The following is a 20,866-nucleotide window of genomic DNA, read 5'->3' on the forward strand; positions in this document are numbered from 1 at the left end:
CACCCTGGCCCAGAACCTGGCTCATAAAGTGTTGGCTGCAGCTGCCGCTGCTATCCTGTCACCAGGGCCACCTGGCCCTGCAGAACCTCCCCCCAAGCAGCAAAGCAGTCCCCTCAGCCCCTGCAGGGTTGTGACCCGGTGCTGATCATGCCACAGCATAGCACAGTCTCGCCATGTTTCTGAAGTTGCACGGCTCTGTGCTGAGGCCCAGGGAGCAGAGCAGGAGAGATTAAAGTGTCGGGAAATCATGAATGTGGCTCAGTTTTGGGGACACGGGAAGGCAGCAGAGGCAGCGTGAGGGGTGAAGCCAGGAGAAACTCCCTCACACAGGCTCAGACCCCCGGGGCCCACCATGTCTTGAAGACCCCCTCAAAGACTCCCGTGTCTGTGACAAGCACCTGGATGGCAAAGGAAGTTGTCCAGAGTCAGGTACCCATCTGGTCCTGCCCCTGAGGGCCACCTGGACCCAGGCACGAGGAGGGCTGCGCAGAGGAAGCCCCCAGCAACACATGCTGGAGACAGCAGGGGAGCCTCGCCATTTCCACATGGAGAGGGAGGCCACACATGAAACCATAACTGGGAGCTTATAACTTCTGTCCAGGCCCATGACGCCCCTGCCCCATCTCCACACTCCTTTGCCCCCCACTCACCTCCATCCTGCCAGGCCCTTGCTTATACAGTTCCCTCTACCAGGAATGCCCTTCTCAAGTCCTCTCCCTCAGTCTCAGCCCCTCCCATCGGTGCGCCGCCATGCCCAGCCCCCGGTGGGTGGCCGTGAGAAACTCAGTGAGGGAGCCTGGCCATCCATCTCACACTTACACACCTAGTCTGTACGGGGAAGTGAAGCAGATGCAGGTCCCACCCTCAGGGGCCTCCAAACAGATTCTGTCATGAGGGGCGGGCTTTGGTCTCCTTGGGTGGGGGGTCTCCACCGCAGGGCCTCAGACATGACTGGAGATGAGGAGTGGAAGGGGTGAGAAGGGCGCTGGTGCCCCATGAAGCAGAGAGGTGCTAGGTTGGGGTGGATGAGTTTGAGCCGTGTTTGAGGAAGGCTATCTGGGGACTTGAGATGGAGACCCGTGGGACCCAGCAGGTCCATAGGACTGGGTGTGGGTGCCCCCTGTTCAGCCCACCATGCCTGGGGCAGGGCCCGAAGCCAGCAGCATCCATATCACTTGGGAACATGGTGGACATTCCAGGCTGTGCCTAGACTGTGATCGGACGCTCTAGGGCAGGCGGCCACTCTGCATTATCACAAACCCTTGGGGTGCTGATGCTCACAACATGTGGGTACCTATAGCGGCTGCTGTCTGCTCAGGGACTTGTGGGAGCGAGCCGCCCCACTCCTGTGGCTCGAGCCCCCTCCTGCTGCCAGAGCCCCAGGCGTGGAAATGCCCGCCTGGCCAGCAGGTGGCAGCATTTGCCCGACTTGGCTGGGCCCCTGGGTCCCGCAGCTGGAGTCGCAGCTCTCCCGCACACAAACGCAACAGACACACACCCTCCATCTTCCAGCCTCACCTTTAGGCTCAGAGACCCATACTTAACTACACACGCGTGTGCACCCCTCCACGGCCTTACGCATGCCAACACCGCACACAGCCCCACACACAGCAAGCACTGGACCCACCCAGACACACTGAGATATGTATGACTATGGGTACATCTGAGGGTACCTGGCTCTTGAGAGGTCTCTGCAGAAGGCATCCGGAAGGGCCTGTTTCAGCCATGGGAGTGGGCTGGATGAGGATGGGAAAGGGTTCAGGCAGGAGCAGCTAGGGCTGCTGTTTCCCGAGGACCCAAGGCAGTTCCCGGCCATCCTGCAGCTGAGAAAATGGGGCACCGCCCCCACACCTGCTCCCAAATGTCCTCGGGCAGGGCTGCTTCTGCCTTGGCTTACCATCCAGGAAGACTGCAGGTCACTCCAGGGGCTGCTCTGAGGCAGGCAGGGGAGAGCTGAGGGAGAAGGTCCTAGCAGAAGATTACATAAATGGCTGTATTGTTTAAGTGCGTCCCCTAATAGATCCCAAAGCCTGACACCAAGGACCTCTTGGCCCCACCAGCCCAGAGACCAGTGGGAGAAAAGATGGTGCCTTGGACCAGATGAGGAGATGCAGATGGAAGGAACAGGCTGAAAAAGTAGGGAGGGTACCTGAACTTGGGCAGCCAGAGGGAGAGCAGCTGGTTGGGGAGCGGTAGGCTGGCCTCCAACCCCCCAAACCCCATAAAGAAGGAGCTTTGCTGGGCACAACTGCCAGGAAGACCCACTGGAGAATGTTATTTCTCCAGTGAGCTTTCCTCAGCTTCTGGGGCCACAAACGCCTCCGAGAGTCTGGTTGCCCAGGAAAGTGTATAGACGGTCACACGCACACAGTGGGAAGAATCCGATAGAAAGGATCCCACAGAGCTGGCCTCAGAGGAGCAATCAGCTGCCAGGGAAGGGACAAATTCTTGACACTCTTGGGTGGCCAATGTCAGGATTCCTTGAAACACCCCCTCCCCCCCATGAGGGGACAGGATTTGGAGGCCTGTGGGTCCTGCCCAGGTCACCTGTGAATGTGCCATGTGTGGGCTCTGAAAATCCAGCCCTAACCACGAGCCTCCTTGTTTCTTTGCCTGTCCAGTGGGCGGGCAGCACATTCCCCGGACGCCTGCCCTCAGGGCCTGAGGTCCTACTGTTCTGCGGATTGTGGCCCAAAGCGGTCAAACTGCGCCCCTCGGGGCCATCTCTCCTTCTTCCCCACTCTGGGCCTGGGCACCCAAGGCCACAGCCCCTTTCCCACAGGGCACTGCCTACCTCAGTGATTGGCTGCTTGGCCTTGTGGACTGCAGCTCAAGGCCACCGGCCTCCTCCTGGGAGTCCCCAGGCAGAAAGAGGAGGCAGGACAGGCCTCCGGAGGCCGAGGGATTAGCTGAGCCTGAACAAACTGAACCTCGGCCTGTGCTGCCGAGAGACCCTGAAACCCATGCCTGGGGCCTAAGAAGCGGGGGTGGCTGTGTTCTGCCAACACCGGCTCTGAGGATGGCCGGGCTCTGGGCTAGGGGGCAGGAGACCTCCGGCTCGTCACCATCCTCTCTGCATCTGTTTTCCCACTCATTAAATGGGCACAACAATCACCAAAACTCCTTCCAGCCGTGACACGTGGAGGCTCTCTCCATGGCCTAAGTGCTGCGTCTGTGCTGGTGGATCTCACTGCTCTACCCACACCCTTTCCCCCCAGCATGCACTTGGCTCCTCCTTCAGGTCTGTACTCAAATGGCACCTCCTCTCTGTGGCCTCCCTAACCACCTGTTTAAGGTGGTAGCTGCACCCCCAGTGCCCTGCTGGGCCCCACTCTGCTTTATTTATAGCACATTTGACCTTCTGATGTGCCCCAGGACTCACTATTTAATGGTGACTAGACTCTTCCCGCAGCTAGACTCCTCGTGACTCAACTGGTTGTGTGTGTTCACAGTTTACTTTTAATGCCTAGAGTGGGTGGCATTAAAAGTTTGTGGGTGGGAAGGGAGGAAAGGACAAAGGAGAAGGGAAGGGAGCAGAGCGGGGCGGGGGGTGGAGGGGAAAAGGGGGAAAAGAAGGAGAAAGAAAGAAAGGAAGTCTTCCTGTGAGGAAGTGTGCGTTTCCTATCTAGTGATGTAACCACGTGACCCCAGCTCTCAGAGTTGGGAAATGTCCAGAAAATACTTCCTTCCAGATAATACTTGCTCCCAGTATCGCCTTGCCCCATGGGATCAATGGCCTCACTTGGGCAGCTGCAAGAAAGTGTGGCTATCGCTAACACTCAAGGACCTAGGACAGTCTCCAGGCAACAGCCCTTGTGTCCCAGGATATCAGAAGGTGTCACTTATTAGAGATGCTGATTTGATGGAGGACCACCATTCCAGGAGAAGGGGCTTGCCTGGCATGGTCCCAGGCTAACTCTCTCTACTATCCCTCAGGTGGGGTCCCCAGCTGTACCAGAACTGCCTGAGCCCAGCCTCCCAGGCAAGAGCCACCCATGGGAGCAGCCAAGGCAGCAACCCACCCCCACCCCCGCTCCCACCCCCCACCCCTCCGGGTGGCCCAGGCAGCATTTCATTGTCTCTAGGCCAGCTCCTGCCCTGCCCCTCCCACAGGCCACCTCCTGATTTCTAACTTAATTTATTTTGACATCATTGCTGCCATTTGACCTCCTTACAGAGTCACATGGTGCTTAAAACTCATTATCCCCCCATTGAAACGGGAAGTTAATTAAACCCTTCACAGAGCCAGTGTTGACAAATGTCAGGATAAGCCCCTGATGCAGCTGCCCAGCGGCTCCAGGGCCTTGGACTGACTGGTAGCGGGGGGAACGAGGCCTGGCCCCGCCAGGGACCACAGGACAGGCTGGGTCCCCTTTCCCAATGCAGCAGCCAGTGTCCATTTTGAAGCAGAGGGTATAGATTTCCTAGGGAGAATCCAACTCTGCCACTTACCTGCTGTGTGGCCTTGGGCAAGCGACTTCCTTACTCTGAGCCTCAGTTTACTCATCTGGCAAATGGGAATTCTAATAGTCCTGCAGGGAGCTTGGCACTGAGGAACCCGCCATGACCTTACTCCCATGGCTGCTAGTATAAGATGACAGAGCACTGAGTGTTGTGAAAGAGGCCCCTGGTCCCCACGAGCTGGAGCAGAGAGGAGAGGCCTAGTCTTGTCTGGGAGGAGTCAGGGCCTTCCCCAAGGAAGGATGAGTGAGCCAGGCAGTGGGAGGAAAGGGTGCAACCACAGCAGGAACAGCTTTTGCAAAGGCCCAGGCCACAGGATACCAGGACCCACGTACAAGGAGGTCCAGAAAAAAGGGTAAGAGCAGAACAGGCCGCAGCAGAGATTATAACAATGGCTTCAGCCTGCAGCAGGGATAGGAGTGGCTTTGGAGGGCTGGCAGGGTGGGGGCGACAGTAGTTAGGGTGGTGGGTAAGGGAGGCTTGGAGCAGGAAGGGGGTGGTAACAGTGTTTCAAGGGCATTTCAGAGCTATAAGGAAGTGAAGTCATGGACACTGGGGGGGCGGGGACGGTAAAGCAGAAAGAGGGTTCTCGGTGTGTCCTGGCATCCTGAGGTACTTCATGTGGCCTGGCCCCAGGATACGCTCCCCACAGTCTGCTCCAGCGCCAGGCATTTGAAACCCCACACTCCTCACCTTTGCACCAGCTGACAATGCCCTTCTCCCATCACTCTTTCTGGAGCAGCCTCTTCATCCTTCAATGTCCAGCTTAAGTTTCTAGAACTTTTTTGGATTCCTTGGTCATAGCCCAACAACCAGAGCAGGGCCTGGCACATGGAAGGTGCCACTATTAGTCTCCTCCTCCACACACAGCAACTGCCAGGCCCTGAGCCACCCTCCTGGGGCAGGGCAGCATGGAGCATGCCCACAGACTACCTGCCCACAGGTCCGAGGGCAGAGGTAGATGGGGTGTGAGAACCACAGTGGCATCAAGGCTAAAGGAACCCTGACGGGTCAGGAGCCACCCCCACTTACAGGTGAGGAAACCAAGGACCAGATTGGTTAAGGACTTGCTCAGATCACACTTTCTAGAATGGCAGAACCAGGATTCCAACCCAGTTCTCCCGGCTCCCAGGCCAGGGTTAAGAACATGAGCTCTAGAGTTAGCCTGCCTGGGATTACAGGAAGTTCTGCCACTTCTGAGCTGAAGGACCACTCTGAGCCTTAGTGTCTTCATTATGGCCACAGCAGTCTTGAATGCTATGTCCCAGGCCCAGCTTTGCCACTTTCTGCCTGGGTGACCCCGATGGTTGTAACCACCAGAAGGTTGCAGAAGGGTGCCATGACTGAATATGAACCAGCCCAAAGGAAGGGCTTAGAAAATGCTGGTGATGCGAAGATGACATCACCCCTGAAGTAGGTGCCCAGGACAGACCCATGCCCAGGAGCCTTTCCTGGGCCCAGACACCTTTGGTACCTCCTGGAAGGCCTCCAGGAAGCCTGCTATTAGCCTTGGAATCCAGCAAGCAGAGAACGAGCTTGGCCAGAGCAGCCCAGCTCCACGCAAAGCCCCTCTCAGTTCCACAGTGGGCATTGGCAGTCCCCTATGAGGACTGAATACAATTCTGTTTTTTTCCACTAATGACTTTTGGATGTGAATCCTGGCACTACCTGCAGACACACAGGGGCAGGTGGAAATTAGGGTTCACCACAGGCAGCCTATGGGGGATGGTCGTGGCCAAGTGGGACATCCTCAGCAACACCATACCCTGCTCCTCCTCTCCTACCTGATTAAGGACTCCTGCTAAGCCCCACTCAGATACCACCTCCTCCAGGCCACCTTCCCTGACTTCCCCAGACAGAGGTAGTTGCTCCCGCTCTGGGCTCACTTCCTTTCAACATTTCTTGCTCCACTTCCTTCATGATCAACAGACCTTCCCTGAGGGCATAGTAGTGTGTTCAAGTTCCGATGGCATTGCCACTGGTCACCATGGAATTTCCTCCTCTGTACAATGCCGGTAATAATATTCCTTGAAGGGCAGATTGAGGGGCAATGTATAGATGGAAAGTGCTCCAGAAACAGCTCTCACCTGTGTCAGTGCTGTCATGGCGCTTCATGGGCCTAAGACCCGCGCAGATGCATGGGGTCTGCACTTGGGAAGGCCCCGCACTTGGTTTAATGCTCTACTGTCGCTGCCCTGAAATTCTTAATTTTTGAACAAGGGGCCCCACGTTTTCATTTTGCACTTGGCCCCAAAAATGACGTGGCCAGTCCTGGTCAGCCGGTTCTATTTCCGACTTGCCTCTGCCCCTAAGTTGCTGGGTAATTTGGATGTCTTCCTCTTCTTGGGGCCTGGGTTTTTTTCATCTGTATATGGGCCAAGAAGTGGCCCAAGTGATGCCCATCTTCTTATCCTGCACCCTAGACAGACATCACTAATCAATCATGGCTCTTTCTCCTGCTGTCCCTCAGGATCCTCCTTAACACAGATCTCCAGCCATTCCAGCAGCACCAACCTGGGTGTGCATGAAGCCTCAAACACAGCACAGGTGCTAGCCTATTGCCACCTCCTCCAGGAATCCCTGACTCCCATGTCCCCGTCTTTGGGAAGGCAGTAAGGCCCAATGGGAAGCACAGACAGGTGGTGTGCCCCATCTAGTTGACAAATATTGTGGGAGCCCTGGGCTGAGTGAAACAGCTAGCCATGGGCCCCACATTCCTCAGTGAGAGGGTACAGCACCAGGCAGCTACATGAAGGTTTTACCCACTGGCCCTGGGTAGGGAGCCATGTGACCCTGGGCATATCTCTTGGCCTCCCAGCCTTAGTGTTCCTGTCTGTCCAGCAGTGGTGGGTGGTCCCGGGGTGGACCTCAACCTCCTGCCCTGCCTGCCACTCTCCTATCCAGAGATCCCCTGAGGGAAGTGACAGGGTAGGGGAGAGTTCCCAGGCTTCAAGGGTAGCCAACCCTTCTTCTCATCCATGGGGTGGGGACAAAGGTAACAGGAGTTGGAATGGTGGGGTGAAGGGGGGTTCATGGGCAGAGGGCTCTGCCCCGAACCAGCCTTGCATGTGGCAGTGGTGATGATCGTCTGCCATCTGGTGGGAGGGGATCTTTGCAAGTTCTTCCTGGTAGCCCTGGGGCCCTGCTAACTCCCTGTTTCTTATGAATATGTGGGAGAGGGGGCAGGCACCAAATGCAGGCCAAGACTATTAAAATAAAATTGTGCTCCTGGGGAAAACCCGAATATTGTGTGACCTTGAGCTTCACTGGAAATAGGTGGCCTCTCGGTATCCCATGAACACATCCAAAAGCCAGGAAAGTTGTCTCCATCTGGGACCCTCGCTCCCTTCCTACTGTCCAGGCGGGCAGGGGCATGGGGGTTCCCTCAGCCCACCCAGGGGCCTGTTTCCTGGGCCTCCAGCAGGGGCGCCCCACAGAGGAGAGGTTCCAAGGGACAGCCTCCGTGGGCTGCTGGGGTGGGGGGAGCAAGGACAGACCCCTGGCTTCCACACCCTTCCAGATTTCTAGCCAGATCTAAACGCAAGAGAAAACTCTCCATTTGGGGGTCACGGCAGACCCAGGGGATGCTACTTTCACCGTAATCTCGGACAGAGCCCTCACCAGCTAGAGCCGCTTCACACCCTAAATCCGGCCCAAGACAAACGTGGAACGTCAAGGAATTGGGCTTCCTGACCCCTCACTGCCCGAATCCCGCGAGCGGAAGAGGACACAGAGCCCAGGCGTTCTGAGCAGGACCGAGGACCTGGGGGCGGAGTTACAGAGAAGGGGGAGGTGCCATGTGAAGCCGAGGCGGGGCGAGGGAGGAGCCAGGCTGCCAGGGCAGGGGTGGGGCGGAGCCTGAGCGTCTAAGGGCCGAACCCAGTCTGGTCAGGCTTGGGGGAGGAGCTAGCATCGAGGGGCGGGTCCAGAAAGGCCTGGAGTCCGGCCGGATACGGTGCGGAGGAGCGGCGAGACGGAATAGATCGCCGAGTACGAGACAGGACTGGGGACAGGGCTGTAGGGCCAAAAGAAGAGTCGAAGAGGCCAGAGATCTACCCAGGGCCGTGAGCGCGACCTCCGGAAGGGGCTGGCGCGGTGAGAGCAAAGCCAGACGGGGCGGGGCCTCGGCGTCGGGGGCGGGGCCAAGAGGCAAGGAACTGGGATCAGCTCGGGGGCGTGGCCTCAGCCGAGAGGGAGGGGCGGGACCAGCGCTGTGCAGGCCGGGGCGGGCCCGCGCGGCTGGGGCGGGCCCGGAGGCGCGGCGTCCGTGACGCTCAGGCCCTGCCCCGGCCCGCCCGCCCGCCGGCCCCGAGCGCCCCGGCCCAGGCCGCCCGGTTCGCCGCGCTCTGCCCACAGGTTCCATTGAGAAAAGCTGAGCGGCGGCGGCGGCGGCGTCTGCGCGGGAGCCGAGGACCGGCAGCAGCCCGCCGCCCGCCGCCCCCGGCGGTCCGCGCGCCCGCAGCGCAGGGCCGAGCCTCCGGCCTCCGCAGCGGCTCCGGGCCGGGCGCGGCGGGCTGGGGGCGCAGGCCGGGGCGGCGGTGGAGCCCCGGGGCCGTGGGCATGAGCCGCCCCGCAGCACCGCCGCGCCCCTGCCGCCCGCCGCTGCCCGCCAGGGGCTAGAGGCGGCCGCCGGGAGGGCACGCGGCGCCGGAGACATGTCCAGAAGGAAACAGAGCAACCCCCGGCAGATCAAGCGTGAGTCAAACTTTGCCCGCCCGACCGCCTCGACCCCCGCCGGCCCCCCGCCCGAACCCGCCCGCCCCACTCTACCCGCGGCGCCGGCGACCTTCACCCCGCGCCGCGCCCCCCGCTCTCTGTGCCAAGCACGCCGTAATCTAATCTCCGCAGCGGGCTGGGCCCCCGCGTCTCGGCTCAGCACCGGGGGTCTGGCCCGGAGAGGTGTCCGCCCAGAGGTCCGGGAGCGGGGTGGCTGGGGGGCGCGCCTACCTAGCAGCCGGCCCCTCCCCTGCATCCCCCGAGATGGTGCGGCGATAAGGCGGCCCCGATCTGGGCTCAGATAAAGTTTAAAATATTCCATTCTGCAAGTCCCATCCTGATAAGATCGCTCTGTCGGGACGGGCTGAAATTGTGATCTTATCTCACGCGGTTGACTCTCCCAGGCTTTGTATCTAGAGGGAGAAAGAGAGACCTGGGAGGAAAGAGGGGGCACCCGGGGCCGCGTGGAAATGCATGGCCAAGTGGCGGGGACCAGCCCGCGCCCACCACCACTCCTGCTGCCCAAAGAGCAGCGTGGCTTGTGGGGGTGGGGGCCGCGTGCGGCTACCGCAGCCCGAGCGTTGGGCTCCAGCCACTCAGACCTCCGAGTCCTGTCACCGGTGTCTCGAACTCGAGCCTTCCTTGCTCGGAAACAGCCTTCTGGAGATCTGACCCGGCCAAGGCCGCACGGGCAGCAGAAGGCGCGCTCAGATGCCCTAGAGCACAACCCCTCATCCAAGGAGCAGCTCCAAATCAGAGGGGGGGCTCTGGGTCAGGGTCGCCTCTATGCGCGTCCAAATTTCTCGCCCATCTGGCCCACGGACCACTCCACGGGGACTGAGTGGCCGTTGTGTCCACACTGCGGATGCCCGGGTGATAAGAGCGCCCCGCACTCTCGGGGCTACTCGGCTGGTGGAGGAGCGACAGAGCTAGCGCACGGGAAGCGCCGCTCCCCACCCCACCCCACGCCAATAATAACTTAGTGCTTCGGCGTCCAGGGCCGGGGCGCGGGACTTCCTCCGGGGGTCGCATCTCCCTGGCCAGATGGGCAGGTAGTCGGGGCTGCCCGTGAGGCGAGGAGAGGGGGCCGGCCAGGCACCCGGGTACTGCTACTTCAGTCCACATGACCACTGCCACCAGGACCGCGTGTGTAAACTCCTGGGGGAATGTCTACTCCAGAGGTCCGGGGGAGAGGGGGGAACGCAAACATGAATCCGGGTTCCCGTAACCCGACTCCCTTAGTGTGCAAGTGGGACCTATTTTCAGAAAGTCGCCTTCTATCAAGTCAACTCAAGTATTAAAACCACCCACAGGTCCGGATCTGCGCGCGTTCTCTGGTTTCTTTTTCCCCTCCTCCCCTGTGCGCCTCTGTTCGGTCTGTTCTCGTGTGTGCGTATGTGTATGTGTTTCAGCGTGATGAGAAATGCAGATAGCGCGGGCAGGGAGATCGCAGGTTGGGAACCGATCGCCAGCGCTGATAAGGTCTCGAGCGGGGCGAGCGCCCGGGCCCAGCTGGGTCAGCCGAGCGGTGCGCGTTGGGGACAGGGACCACAGCGTGCGCACAGGCGAGCCCCTGCTGCCCACTCTCCGCGCCCCTACGACCCCGGCAGGGGAGGAGGCTGGGTCTGGGAGGCGGGGCCGGGCACTCGCCCTGCAGCCGGCGGCTCGGGGAGCCTCCTCCCTACTGCAGATCTTGGCGCGTTAAGATGCGAGCGCTGATTGTCACCAAGCGGCGGCGCCCGCCCGCCAGCCCTCTGCCCGCGGCTGTGCGTACGGCCCTCGCAGCTGTGCGGCCGCTGTGCTGGCCTCACCTGCAACCAGGCCGCTGGTGTACAGGGGAGGGGGCCGAGCGCTTGGGGCCGCCGCCCCCCATGCCCCCACCAAAGCCGGGGCGCAGCTGCCCGCGCCTCTGTGCGCCTTTTGTTCCGCGCAGAGATAGATGTGCCACGCTGATAAGGCGCGTAACCGATGGCGGCGGCGATAGGCGCTTCCATTTATTAACTTCAAACGTGGGAGCGGGGGAGGGCGAGGCGGGAGCGCGGCCTTGGCCGGCCAGATGGCTGACACGATAGGCCGGGCCGCGCTGGTGGAGAGCGCGGGGCAGAGCGCAGCCCGGGACCCCTGACTCCCCCAGCCCACTGAGCTTTCCTGCCGCCCGGGTCGATGTGAGCTCTGATAAACACTGGGGCCGGTCGGCTGGATGGCGATCGCCAAGAGTGATAAGAGGCCTTATCTATGGCCACCAGGCCCCGCCGGTTCGAGGCAACAACAGCGTGGGGGCGTCGCGGCTGAGACGAGTGGGGACCTCAGACCCCAGCGGAGGCAGGGGGAACTGGCGTCTGAGCCAGGGTGCGTCTGTCTGGGCGAGTTTTCGTCCCAAACACTTAATTGCCAAGAAGTTGATTCTCCCCCTGCGGGTGGTACAGTCCATCAAAATGAAAGAAAAGTGACTGCTGGCCTGGAGTGGGGAGGGCAGGGGAGGAGGACACCCCGCCCCTGATTCCTATTAGATAGTGTGAGATAGCCAGAGGTGGGGTTGGCACCTCCAGCAGGAGAGAAGGTGTTTTTCCCCTTGAATCGTGTTGAGGTTGGTATCGTTTCTGGCAAGTATGTGATGTGTAACCTGCTTGGAGTTTTCTTTAAGAAAAAAAAACAACAAGCTGGTTTCCATTGCCCAGGCTGAGTTTTGGGGGACCCGCTGTGCAGGTGTCTTTTTTAGCAGGTCCCCCAAATCAGAAGAGAAAGTCTTCGTAGACCTGCCTTGGTTCACTCAGAATGACTTTATTGAGCACTTGCTGTATGCAAGCACTGGGTCATACTACTTTGGGGAGATGGGAGGGGGTGAGGCTGGGAGCAGTATGGGTAATCAAGACAGGGTAGAGAATGGAGAGTAGATGGGGTATATTAAGTAGTCTGGGACAGTTCCTGGAATGGGGGGGGAGGCTTCCAGTGAGATCAGGAAAAGGCCTGTCATGGCGTTGCACCAGGGCCAGTGGGCCTCAGTTTCCAACTCTGAAAAATGAATCATGATTCCTGGCTGTTGTGGGGAGAGTGAAGGGCTGAGAGGCACATGATGCTAGGGAAGGCTCATTCTGTGGGAGGAGGCGAGAGTGAGGTCAGGAGGGTGGGGCCTCAGTTTCCCTTTCTGAAAAATGGGGATAGGAGTGAAGCCCCAGGTCAGACTGGGGATATTGAGCCCCTTTACAATGGGAGGGCTGTCAGGGACCCTGGGTCCCAGATACCAAGTGGAAACAGGCCAGCTAGGGAAGGGGCTTCCAGAAGAAGCTGGCTGCGCCTTCCCCAGCCCTACCACTCCCTGCCAGTCCCAGCCCCAACACCTGCTCCAGCTCTATCTCAGATGATGGTGTTTTTCACACATTCTCAGAGTTTGATTAAACAAATTATTGGTGGCCACAGGATGACTAATTTACTCCGAGCTTCAAAGTCACCAGGCTGCTCTCCCCAGCAGCCAAACCCCACCTGTGGGACTGGTAGTCAGTGCTTTCTGGCAAGGGCCAGTTCCGGCAGCGACTGGGTTAAGCCCCGAAAGAAGATGAGGTGGTCTCTGTGAGTTTTTATAAACGTAAGCACAATTGTCTGCACAGAGCCCTGCACACTCTCTTTCCATATGTGGGAGGCACCTGGAGTCTGCCTGGTTCCCAGGGGCCACCTTGCAATGCCCACCACCCCATGGGGATTGGCAGAGAAGTGAGGAAAGGGGGCTGTGGTGACCTGGCTGCCTCCGCCTGACTCAAGCCACCATGAGCAGCTCACTTTGCCTCCCACAGGCTCTGAGAAACAGGTGTGACAGTGCCTGCCATCCAGAGGTTGACAGGGACCTAAGTCCTGTTGTTAGTTGGCTTGGGCCCCTTCTTCAGAGCCCTGGGGGCATGGGGACTGGGCCATAGTGAGCAAAGGGGACAGCAGGCTTAGAGACAGCAGAGGGACTTGCTCACTACCCTCACTCCCGAACCTGGACTTGAGTAGCGTTCTGGTACACTCTGGAGCCTAGTCTTACCCGGATGGTGGGGCTTCACCCGGCTCCAGACAGTTCTTGGTTTTTCTGCATTCCTGGGCCTCTAGGAAGGTAGTTCATTTGTTAGTAATAATGGTATTAATAATAGCTAATACTTACAGAGATTACTCTATACCCAGCCACATATTAACTTAAAGCAGGTCCTATTCTTATCTTCGTTTATATCTGGGGGAACTGAAGCACAAAGAGGTTAAGTTTCTCACCCAAGAAAGTGGCAGAGCCAGAGTTGGAATGCAGGCAGCCTGGCCCCTTGCTCTGACCCAGCATGTCCATGAACATCACACTGCTTTCCCGCGGTCCTCTCACCTCTGCCTGCCTCTGGGCTTCTCTGGGCCTCAGTCTCCACACCTGTGAAATGGCCTTTGGGAGCAGAGGCGCTCTGGGGTCTTTCCCAGCCCTGCTCTTGCTGAGTCTCCCATGGCCTTCTTCCTGAGACATTCTTGTGCAGGGGTGGCCCCTGGGGAGACTTCACCCAGTCCTACCCGGGGGCCTGAGACTGGCCTAGTCCCAGCCGCCCAGCCAGCCCCTCCCCGGAGGTCACCGGGAGCCCAGCATGGCACCAGCACCGCCAGCGATTTAAATGGGTCAGTTGAGGAAGAAAGGAGGAGGGAATGCGATGCCATTAATTGTACCCCTTATCTCCTGTTTCTATGCCAACCAGACGTTCCTGGGGCTTGACGGGCTCGTGAATAATACTCCCGGCCGGCCTATCTGCCATCGACAGGCCTCCTCCTGGAGGCAGCTGTTGCCTCGCCGATCGTTATCACCTACCCCATAGACCCAGACCTAGGCCCTCACGTAGGCTGGCCAGGCCACACTCGGGCACCTGGCTGGGCTCCTGCCCACCCAGCCACCATACCCCTGGATCTTCCCGGAGCTACCCTTGGCCCCTATCCCCATTTCACAGATGGGGAAACTGAGGCCACAGCCACATGTGTGCTCTCTGGACCTCATCTGCTGCTCCCCACACAGGCAAGAGTGGCCAGTGGTGAAGGGGGTTCCACCTGCAGAAAGTGTCAGGCTCTGTGGGTCTCAGTGCCCTTGGCTGTGGCAGAAGGGGGCAGATGGCCCCACTAATAAGAGCTTAGCTCCCTTCAAGCTGCACTGCATGTAGCCCTGTGAGAAGGGAAGAGCCTGCACTCGTGGGGGCAGCTCCCATCAGGGCTGAGCCCCTCCGAGGGCTGCGCACAAGCTGAGACTGGGAGGATCTCTCGCTCTCTGGCTTCCTTCAGTCCCTTCCGGCCTCAGTGCCTTTGCACTGGCTGCTCAGAGCCCCCCACCAGTAGGTCATCCCCCACCCCCATCCCCATCTTTTGTGAAGTGACCTCATCAGTTGATGTGATCACTCACTCCCTGGGAGCAGGGAGTGGGTCCTCTCCCCACAGAGTGGGCCTTCCAGAACTCTGTCAGATAAATGATCTAACGGATACAGGACACGAAGTCGACATGGGCTGGAATCCTGGCTGTGGCACTCACTGGCCTTGGGACTAGGAGCAACACCTCCCCCCGCGTGAGCCTCGTTTTCCCCATCTACAAAATGGGAATGATGGCCTTGCTTGCCCCTGAGCACAACTGTGAGAATCGAAGGGACATACCCGTGAAACAGGTCCCACCAACCATCCTGCTGCTCCTTCCGCTTGGCGGTCTCTGCTTGGATGGGTCACATCTGTAGTTTCCAGCTTATATGAGATGGAGAAGTCCCTTTTCCCAAACTCTCTTCCGGAGAGTAAAACACAACCCCTGCCTGACCCTGTGGCCCACAGAGCTCACTGTGCCAGCCCCTGGTCACCGGCTACCCCTCTTCCTGTCTGGCCTTGCCCTCCTGCTCATCCCTGCCACATCTTGCCAAGTGGGTTCCCAGGCTGTGCAACCTTGGCACATTGCTTACCCTCTCTGGACTGGGATCTCCTTTGTCAGAGGAGAGGGAAAGAGGAAGGGCTGCACTGGAGATTGGTCGGTGATGTTCTTCTGCCCCCTACCCCACCTCTTCACCTTCCTACCTGAGCTCTGGATGGATCTGGACAGAACCAGCCCAGAGTTGAGGGGTCACAGGGCAGGCGGCCACACAGGGCAGGCGGCCAAGTGAGAGGACCCCAGAGTCTCCTGTGTCCCTGTGCCCATTTCACAGATGAAATGGGAGCTGGAGGCCTAGAGAGGCAGATGGGCTTGCGGAGGGTCCCCAGCCAGTAGTTGGAAGCGCCAGGAGAGCAGTGAGCCCATCTCAGCCTGGGAGAGCGGGTCTAGGAAGAGTGGAGATCTCCTCAGGAAGGCACACTTAGTGGTTCCTGGCAGGGGGCCAGGCAGCATCAATGTGGTACTCCCTCTGTGCCTCAGTTTGCCCACAGTGGGCACAGCCCAGTCGAATGCCCTATTTTTTCAAGTGAGGACGTGAAGGCCACAAGAGGTTGGGACTTGAATCCTGCTCTGGAGCCATGAGGAAATAGGGGCTATGGTCCAGCCCTGAGAGAGGCCTCCGCCCTCACCCAGCCTTTTGTCTCAGCATGTGGACCTGACCTAGACACCCCCAAGTGAGGCTGCAGATTCAGCTCCAGCCCATGGCTGCTTCCCAGCTGAATACCTTGGCGAGTGTCTCCTTTGTTCCCTGCCCTGGTTCTCTCATCTATAGAATGTATGTAAAATGGTACCTGCTCCAGTGGCTGTGCTGAGAACTCACACACCGCTGGGACACAATAGGTGTCAATACCTGAGGTCCCAGATCGGGTGGGGACCTGGGCCGTGTGCTGTTGGATGACATGTTCCCGCCACCCCAGCTGTCCATCGGGCCACCAGGTGGGCTGAGGACAGAGACCCTTCCCTTGGGGCCTCAGGGTTCCATCCCTACCCTACCCCCAGAGCAAGCAGCTGGGGCTCTGAGCTCCAGGTCTGGGCCACCCTTCGAGGGCTCTGGGCGTCAGGACAGCCCTCACCTCCAGAGTGGGAGGCCAATGCAGTGGGGGCCACTGCTGAGCCTTGAGTCCTGGCCTCACTGTGACCCTGTGGGCAAGTGGCTTCTCTAATGCCTCAGTTTCCACTTTTGAAGGAGGAGCTTAATAAGAGCAGCTCCCTCCTGGGGCCTTTATGTGGGGATCCATGAGATCCCAGATGCAAACTGTAAAGTGCTGACCTGGGGTTGTGTCCTAGGTGGACGCTATGGCCCTGAAATTTGCTGGCTGGAATACTGATATTTTGCCAGAAGTCCTGAGGGCTGGTCACTCCACATAGATCCCTGCCTCCTGCCTTCCTCCCCTGTGGGTATGCGTTTCTGAAGGAGGGACTCGTGGGCAGTGGTGCCCTGACTGTACCACACCCTGGGCTGGGCTGGCCCCACACCCAAGCCCGCTTAGTCCCTTCCTGCCCAGATAGTTTACTTGTTGTTATGATCTCATCATTATTGACTGACCCATTTTATAGGCAAGAAAACTGAGGCCCTGGGAGACTGTGACATGCTTGAGGCCTCATGACACAGGTGCTGGGCCTGTGGGCCCCAGAGGTGGGCAAAGGTTTCTTTGGACAGTGCCCGCTCAGCCCCCTAGTCCTCTCCAGCCCCTCTCCTCCCCTCCTCTTTTTCCCTCCTAGCAGCCCCATGTTTGGGAGAAGACAGTGGCCCTGCTGGGGCAGGAATGTGGCAGCTGACCTTGGGCCAGAGCCCGGTGAGGCAGATAAGCAGGCCCTCCCCTTGGCCTCCTGTCCCTCCATTCTGCCTCCCCTGGGTCGGCAGCCTGTGGACTCTCATCAGTTTCCCCACCTGTGAAAGGAGGGATGGGGTTCTAGTGTGTAGCTCTCTTGAGCCCAGGCCTGGTGCTCCTGGTTCCTCCAGTCCAGGAGCTGGGATGGAGACAGACCCAGCCAGTATCTGAGAGGGCCTGCCTGCGAAGTGCTCTCCAGGCATCCCCTCCTGTGGTTCTCTGGTGGCCTGCTCAGGCTGGGGTTCTCAACCCACTTTACACACAAAGAAATGGAGGCGCAGAGAGAGTGGGTAGCTGCACCAGTCACACAGCACGTGAGTGATGTGGAGCCAGGATGGATGGGGTGGTTTGCGGGCGGCCTGTCCCACCTGCCAGGCTGGGTGTCTGTGTTCCAACTCCCCCGGAACTGGCAGGTGGGTTGTTTCCTGGGACGGAGGGGAGGCCACAGGGGGCATCTCTGAATGTGGGGCTACCACCACTGACGGGTAGGATTCTGGCGTCGAGGCTCTTGGACTGCAGGTATACAGAAGTTACCTTACCTTCCTGAGCCTGTCTCCAGCTCTGCACGATGGCGGTGTCATAGGGACACTAGGCTGAGCTCTGAGGGTGCCCGGGCCTCACACAACTCATTGAGCCTCAGTTCCCCCTTACAAAATGGACCCGACCTCACTGGGAGCCTCCATGAGACGGATGAGACTTGACATAGGAGGTATAGCCTAGGCCAGAGCCGGTGTGTCATCTGAGTTGTTTGACAAAATTAAAATGAAGAGGACAGAGGGGCACCTCTCCCCTCCCCCCTTGGGCTGCTTCCTGACAGTTACTCTTGGTGTCTGACTTCAAGCCCTCCAGCTTTCCCAATCTGCGTATCACAGCCTCCGGCTTCAATTTCCCTTTTCTCCATCAAGCCCCCACCCTGAAAGTCAGACCCAAGGAGCAAGAAGGGAAGGGAGTCCCACGCCAGGGAGTCTTGGCTCCTTCCTGCAGTAGGGGGGGAAGAGCTGCCAGAGGGTCCCCCGCAAGGAACCAGGCCTCGCAGACAATAGTGGGTCCATCCTGGGCATTGCTGGATTCTCAGCCCCCAAGGAGTGATCTGGGGCCTGGGGCTGTCCCCTCACTGGTTTTTGGGCTGTCCTTGCAGTAGGTACTCGGCCCGTCGAGACAGGAGAGAAAGCAGAGGCTCAGAGCCGTGGGCAGCCATAGGGCCTCACGTGGCCTCCCCCATCTGCCCCCAGCTGATCTGGGTCCCCAAGCTCATCCCGTGATCACGCTGGGCTCGCTGGCCATTGGTCACTACAGCATTTCCTAAGTCCCTGCTCTGTGCCCAGGACTTAGCCGTGAGCTCACAGCCTTCCCCACAGCAGCCTTGGAGGGAGGTTTAGTGATTAGCCCAGTACACAGAAAGGACACTGAGGCTTAGAGAGTTTAAAGGTCAGACCCAGGACTGCAGCAAGCTCCTGGGGGAAGGAGGGAGAAAATGGCTACACTGATGGTTTTCAGAGTAGAGCTTTGTGCACCCTGCCAAGCCTGCGATATCCAAATTCAAGTCCAGGAAACCAAGGCTTTTCTGTGGTCCCGGGCAGCGTCCAGATCTGCTCTCCATACTGGTCCTCACGGGCTGCATCACCTTGGGCAAGTCCCTTCACCTTCTGGGCCAACGTGGCCACTGCCCAGCCTTCCAGCTGCAGGAGAGCAACGAGAGCCTCAGTCATCAGACAGCGGCTCCTCCAGGCAGAAGGGGCCCTAGGGTGAGACCCATGCGCCACACCTTCGCTGCCCCTCTCTGAGTGGGAGCTTTCATCCCTAGGATCTTGGAATGAGTGCATTTGGGGACGCCTTCCTCTGAATGGACAGAGGTGTTCTGTTTATGGGCCCTGTGTGCTCCCCCCGTCCCCAGGTGTTTCCTGCAGAGGCCCTGAGGAACGTGGGAGGCCCTCAGCATTTAAGGGGCACACTGAGCATACCCCAGGCTCCACAGGCAGCCGAGGGGCTGTAGAATGAGCCAAGTCTTAGGTCGGGACGGCAGGGGCAGAGCTCACCAGGATGTCCCCACCCTATTGATATTTCCTGCTTCCAGGACTTGGGCCTAGAAGAGGCCCAGGCAGGGGACAGGGGACCCTACAGGTTACAAGGTAGGAGGGCAGGGCATTCACACCCCAGCCCCACTTGCCGTGTCCCCACACCACTGGCCTTCTTTCTGCTTTATGGGCCTGTCATAGCTCAGGAGGGCCTGGGACCACCCAGCCCCACTGGGACCCTGAGGTGGCCTCCTTCCTCAGTTTCCCTTCCTATGTGATCGGCTCACACCCAACTCCACCAAAATCAAACATTTTCTCAGAGAGCAGAAGGACCCCCCTAGCTTACTTCAGTGGTCTTGAGGGTCCGCAGGCACCCAGGCCCTTGGGGGCCCTGGCCAGGCCAGCGGTCCTCCTCTCCCTTCCAGCTCTGCCGGCCAAAGCCCAGTCCGCCCCGAACTGTCTCCTGGTCCGGGCCTCTGGCGGGCGCAGGTTTCAGCTCCTGTGATAACTTGGAAAGTTGAACTGGCCCCATTACTGCGCTGAGATGGTTGGCGAGATACGGCCTTGATAATGGGGAAGATACGGTGTCTCCGTGGCCAATAGCCCAGCCTCTCCACCCATTAACATTCCCCACCAGCGATCCGCTCCCGAGCCTATCTCCTCCATTTCCACTCCTCCCGCAGATAAGAATGGAAATTCTGACTTCATAGCTCACTGATTAAAGTGTCTGGATTTCTTGATAATACACAGATAAATTATGTTTTTGAAAAAGAAGGTAGGGAGGAGGGTGGAGAGGGTGGGGGCCCTGGAGGGGAGCCCTGGGCTGTCTCTCCCGGCCTTTCCTGGCCCCCAGGCTGGCCGTGTACCTCGTAGCGTCCAGCATGCACCTCCCAGGCCTCAGTACAAAGACAGCATCCAGGGGCCCGACTGGGGAGGCAGAGCAGGCCTCCCTTAGAAGGAGGAATCACACTGGAGGAAATGGTGCCTGGGCCCGAGGGGCAAGCCCTCTGTTGGGGGAATTCATCTTTCCAGAGCCAGGAGTCTGGACTCAGCTGCCAGGGCTCTAACTCTTGGGGCATATCTCTGTGCCTCAGTTTCCTCATCTGTCAAATGGGCCCAGGCTTGTGGAAAGGATGCAGTGCCCCCAAGGGCAGGAATTTTGCCTCTTCAGGTCTCTGCTGTCTCCTGGGTACCTAGAACAGTGCCTGGTTACCCAGTAGGTGCCCATTAAAGGTTGAGGGACCAAGCAGGACCCCATTTGGGGAAAGGGAGGGCTCCCGGTTGTCTACCCACCTCATCTCCAGTCATCCTGCCTTCTGTGACTGGCCCAGCTGCCACGAGTGACAGCAGCGCCCAGATGGGACTGAGGTGCCATCTCCGCGTCTGTCTGGATAAAGCCTCCTCCTTCAGCTGATCTGAGATCCAGCGCTGATGGTGCGATTAGCGGCGATTAGGGCCGGTGTGTGGCTAATCCTCCTGGTGAGGGACAGGTGAGGGGGGCTGTAGGGGGCTGGCGCCTACAGAGGAACAGCCAGCCCCCAGCTGTGCAGGAGGGGAAATCGAGACCCTGGCAGCCTTGACATGCCCACTGGGGCAGTAGCCAGGTTGAGCCAGCCTCCCTTGCTGCAGAGAGCCCTGCAGAGGAGCTGCTGGGCTCCCAGTGGGCACAGGGCAGCTGGCCATTACCCATCTTTTTGCACTGGTTTTTAAAGTGAAATAAGATTCTCTGTGAGCCCAGAGGCAGGAGGTCTGAGTGGGCAGTCACCAACATTTTTGAGTGGCTCTGGGTCTCCCCGATTATAATCCTAATAGTAGCCATCGTTAGGTAAAAGCTCCCTTTACTCAGCGCTTGTTGTATGCCAGGCTTGGACTTAACCTGTATTATCTTGTAGAATCCTCCCAATAGTGCCCTTCCCAGGGCACTTCTGACCTCATGTTTCCTCAGAGAAAGA

General features: G+C 59.0%; 1 protein-coding gene across 1 annotated transcript in view; it reads left to right on the forward strand.

Annotated features, from left to right (window-relative positions):
• Positions 1-8,994: 8,994 nt before the first annotated feature.
• Positions 8,995-20,866, forward strand: part of ZFPM1 (zinc finger protein, FOG family member 1) — a 74,694-nt gene continuing 62,822 nt past the window's right edge. Inside the window, exon 1 of the mRNA XM_033128101.1 lies at positions 8,995-9,156. Coding sequence (XP_032983992.1) covers positions 9,117-9,156 — 40 coding nt within the window. The 5' untranslated portion in view covers positions 8,995-9,116. The remainder of the gene's footprint in view (positions 9,157-20,866) is intronic.

Source organism: Rhinolophus ferrumequinum, chromosome 15, assembly GCF_004115265.2.
Source record: "Rhinolophus ferrumequinum isolate MPI-CBG mRhiFer1 chromosome 15, mRhiFer1_v1.p, whole genome shotgun sequence".
NCBI classification, from domain to species: domain Eukaryota; kingdom Metazoa; phylum Chordata; class Mammalia; order Chiroptera; family Rhinolophidae; genus Rhinolophus; species Rhinolophus ferrumequinum.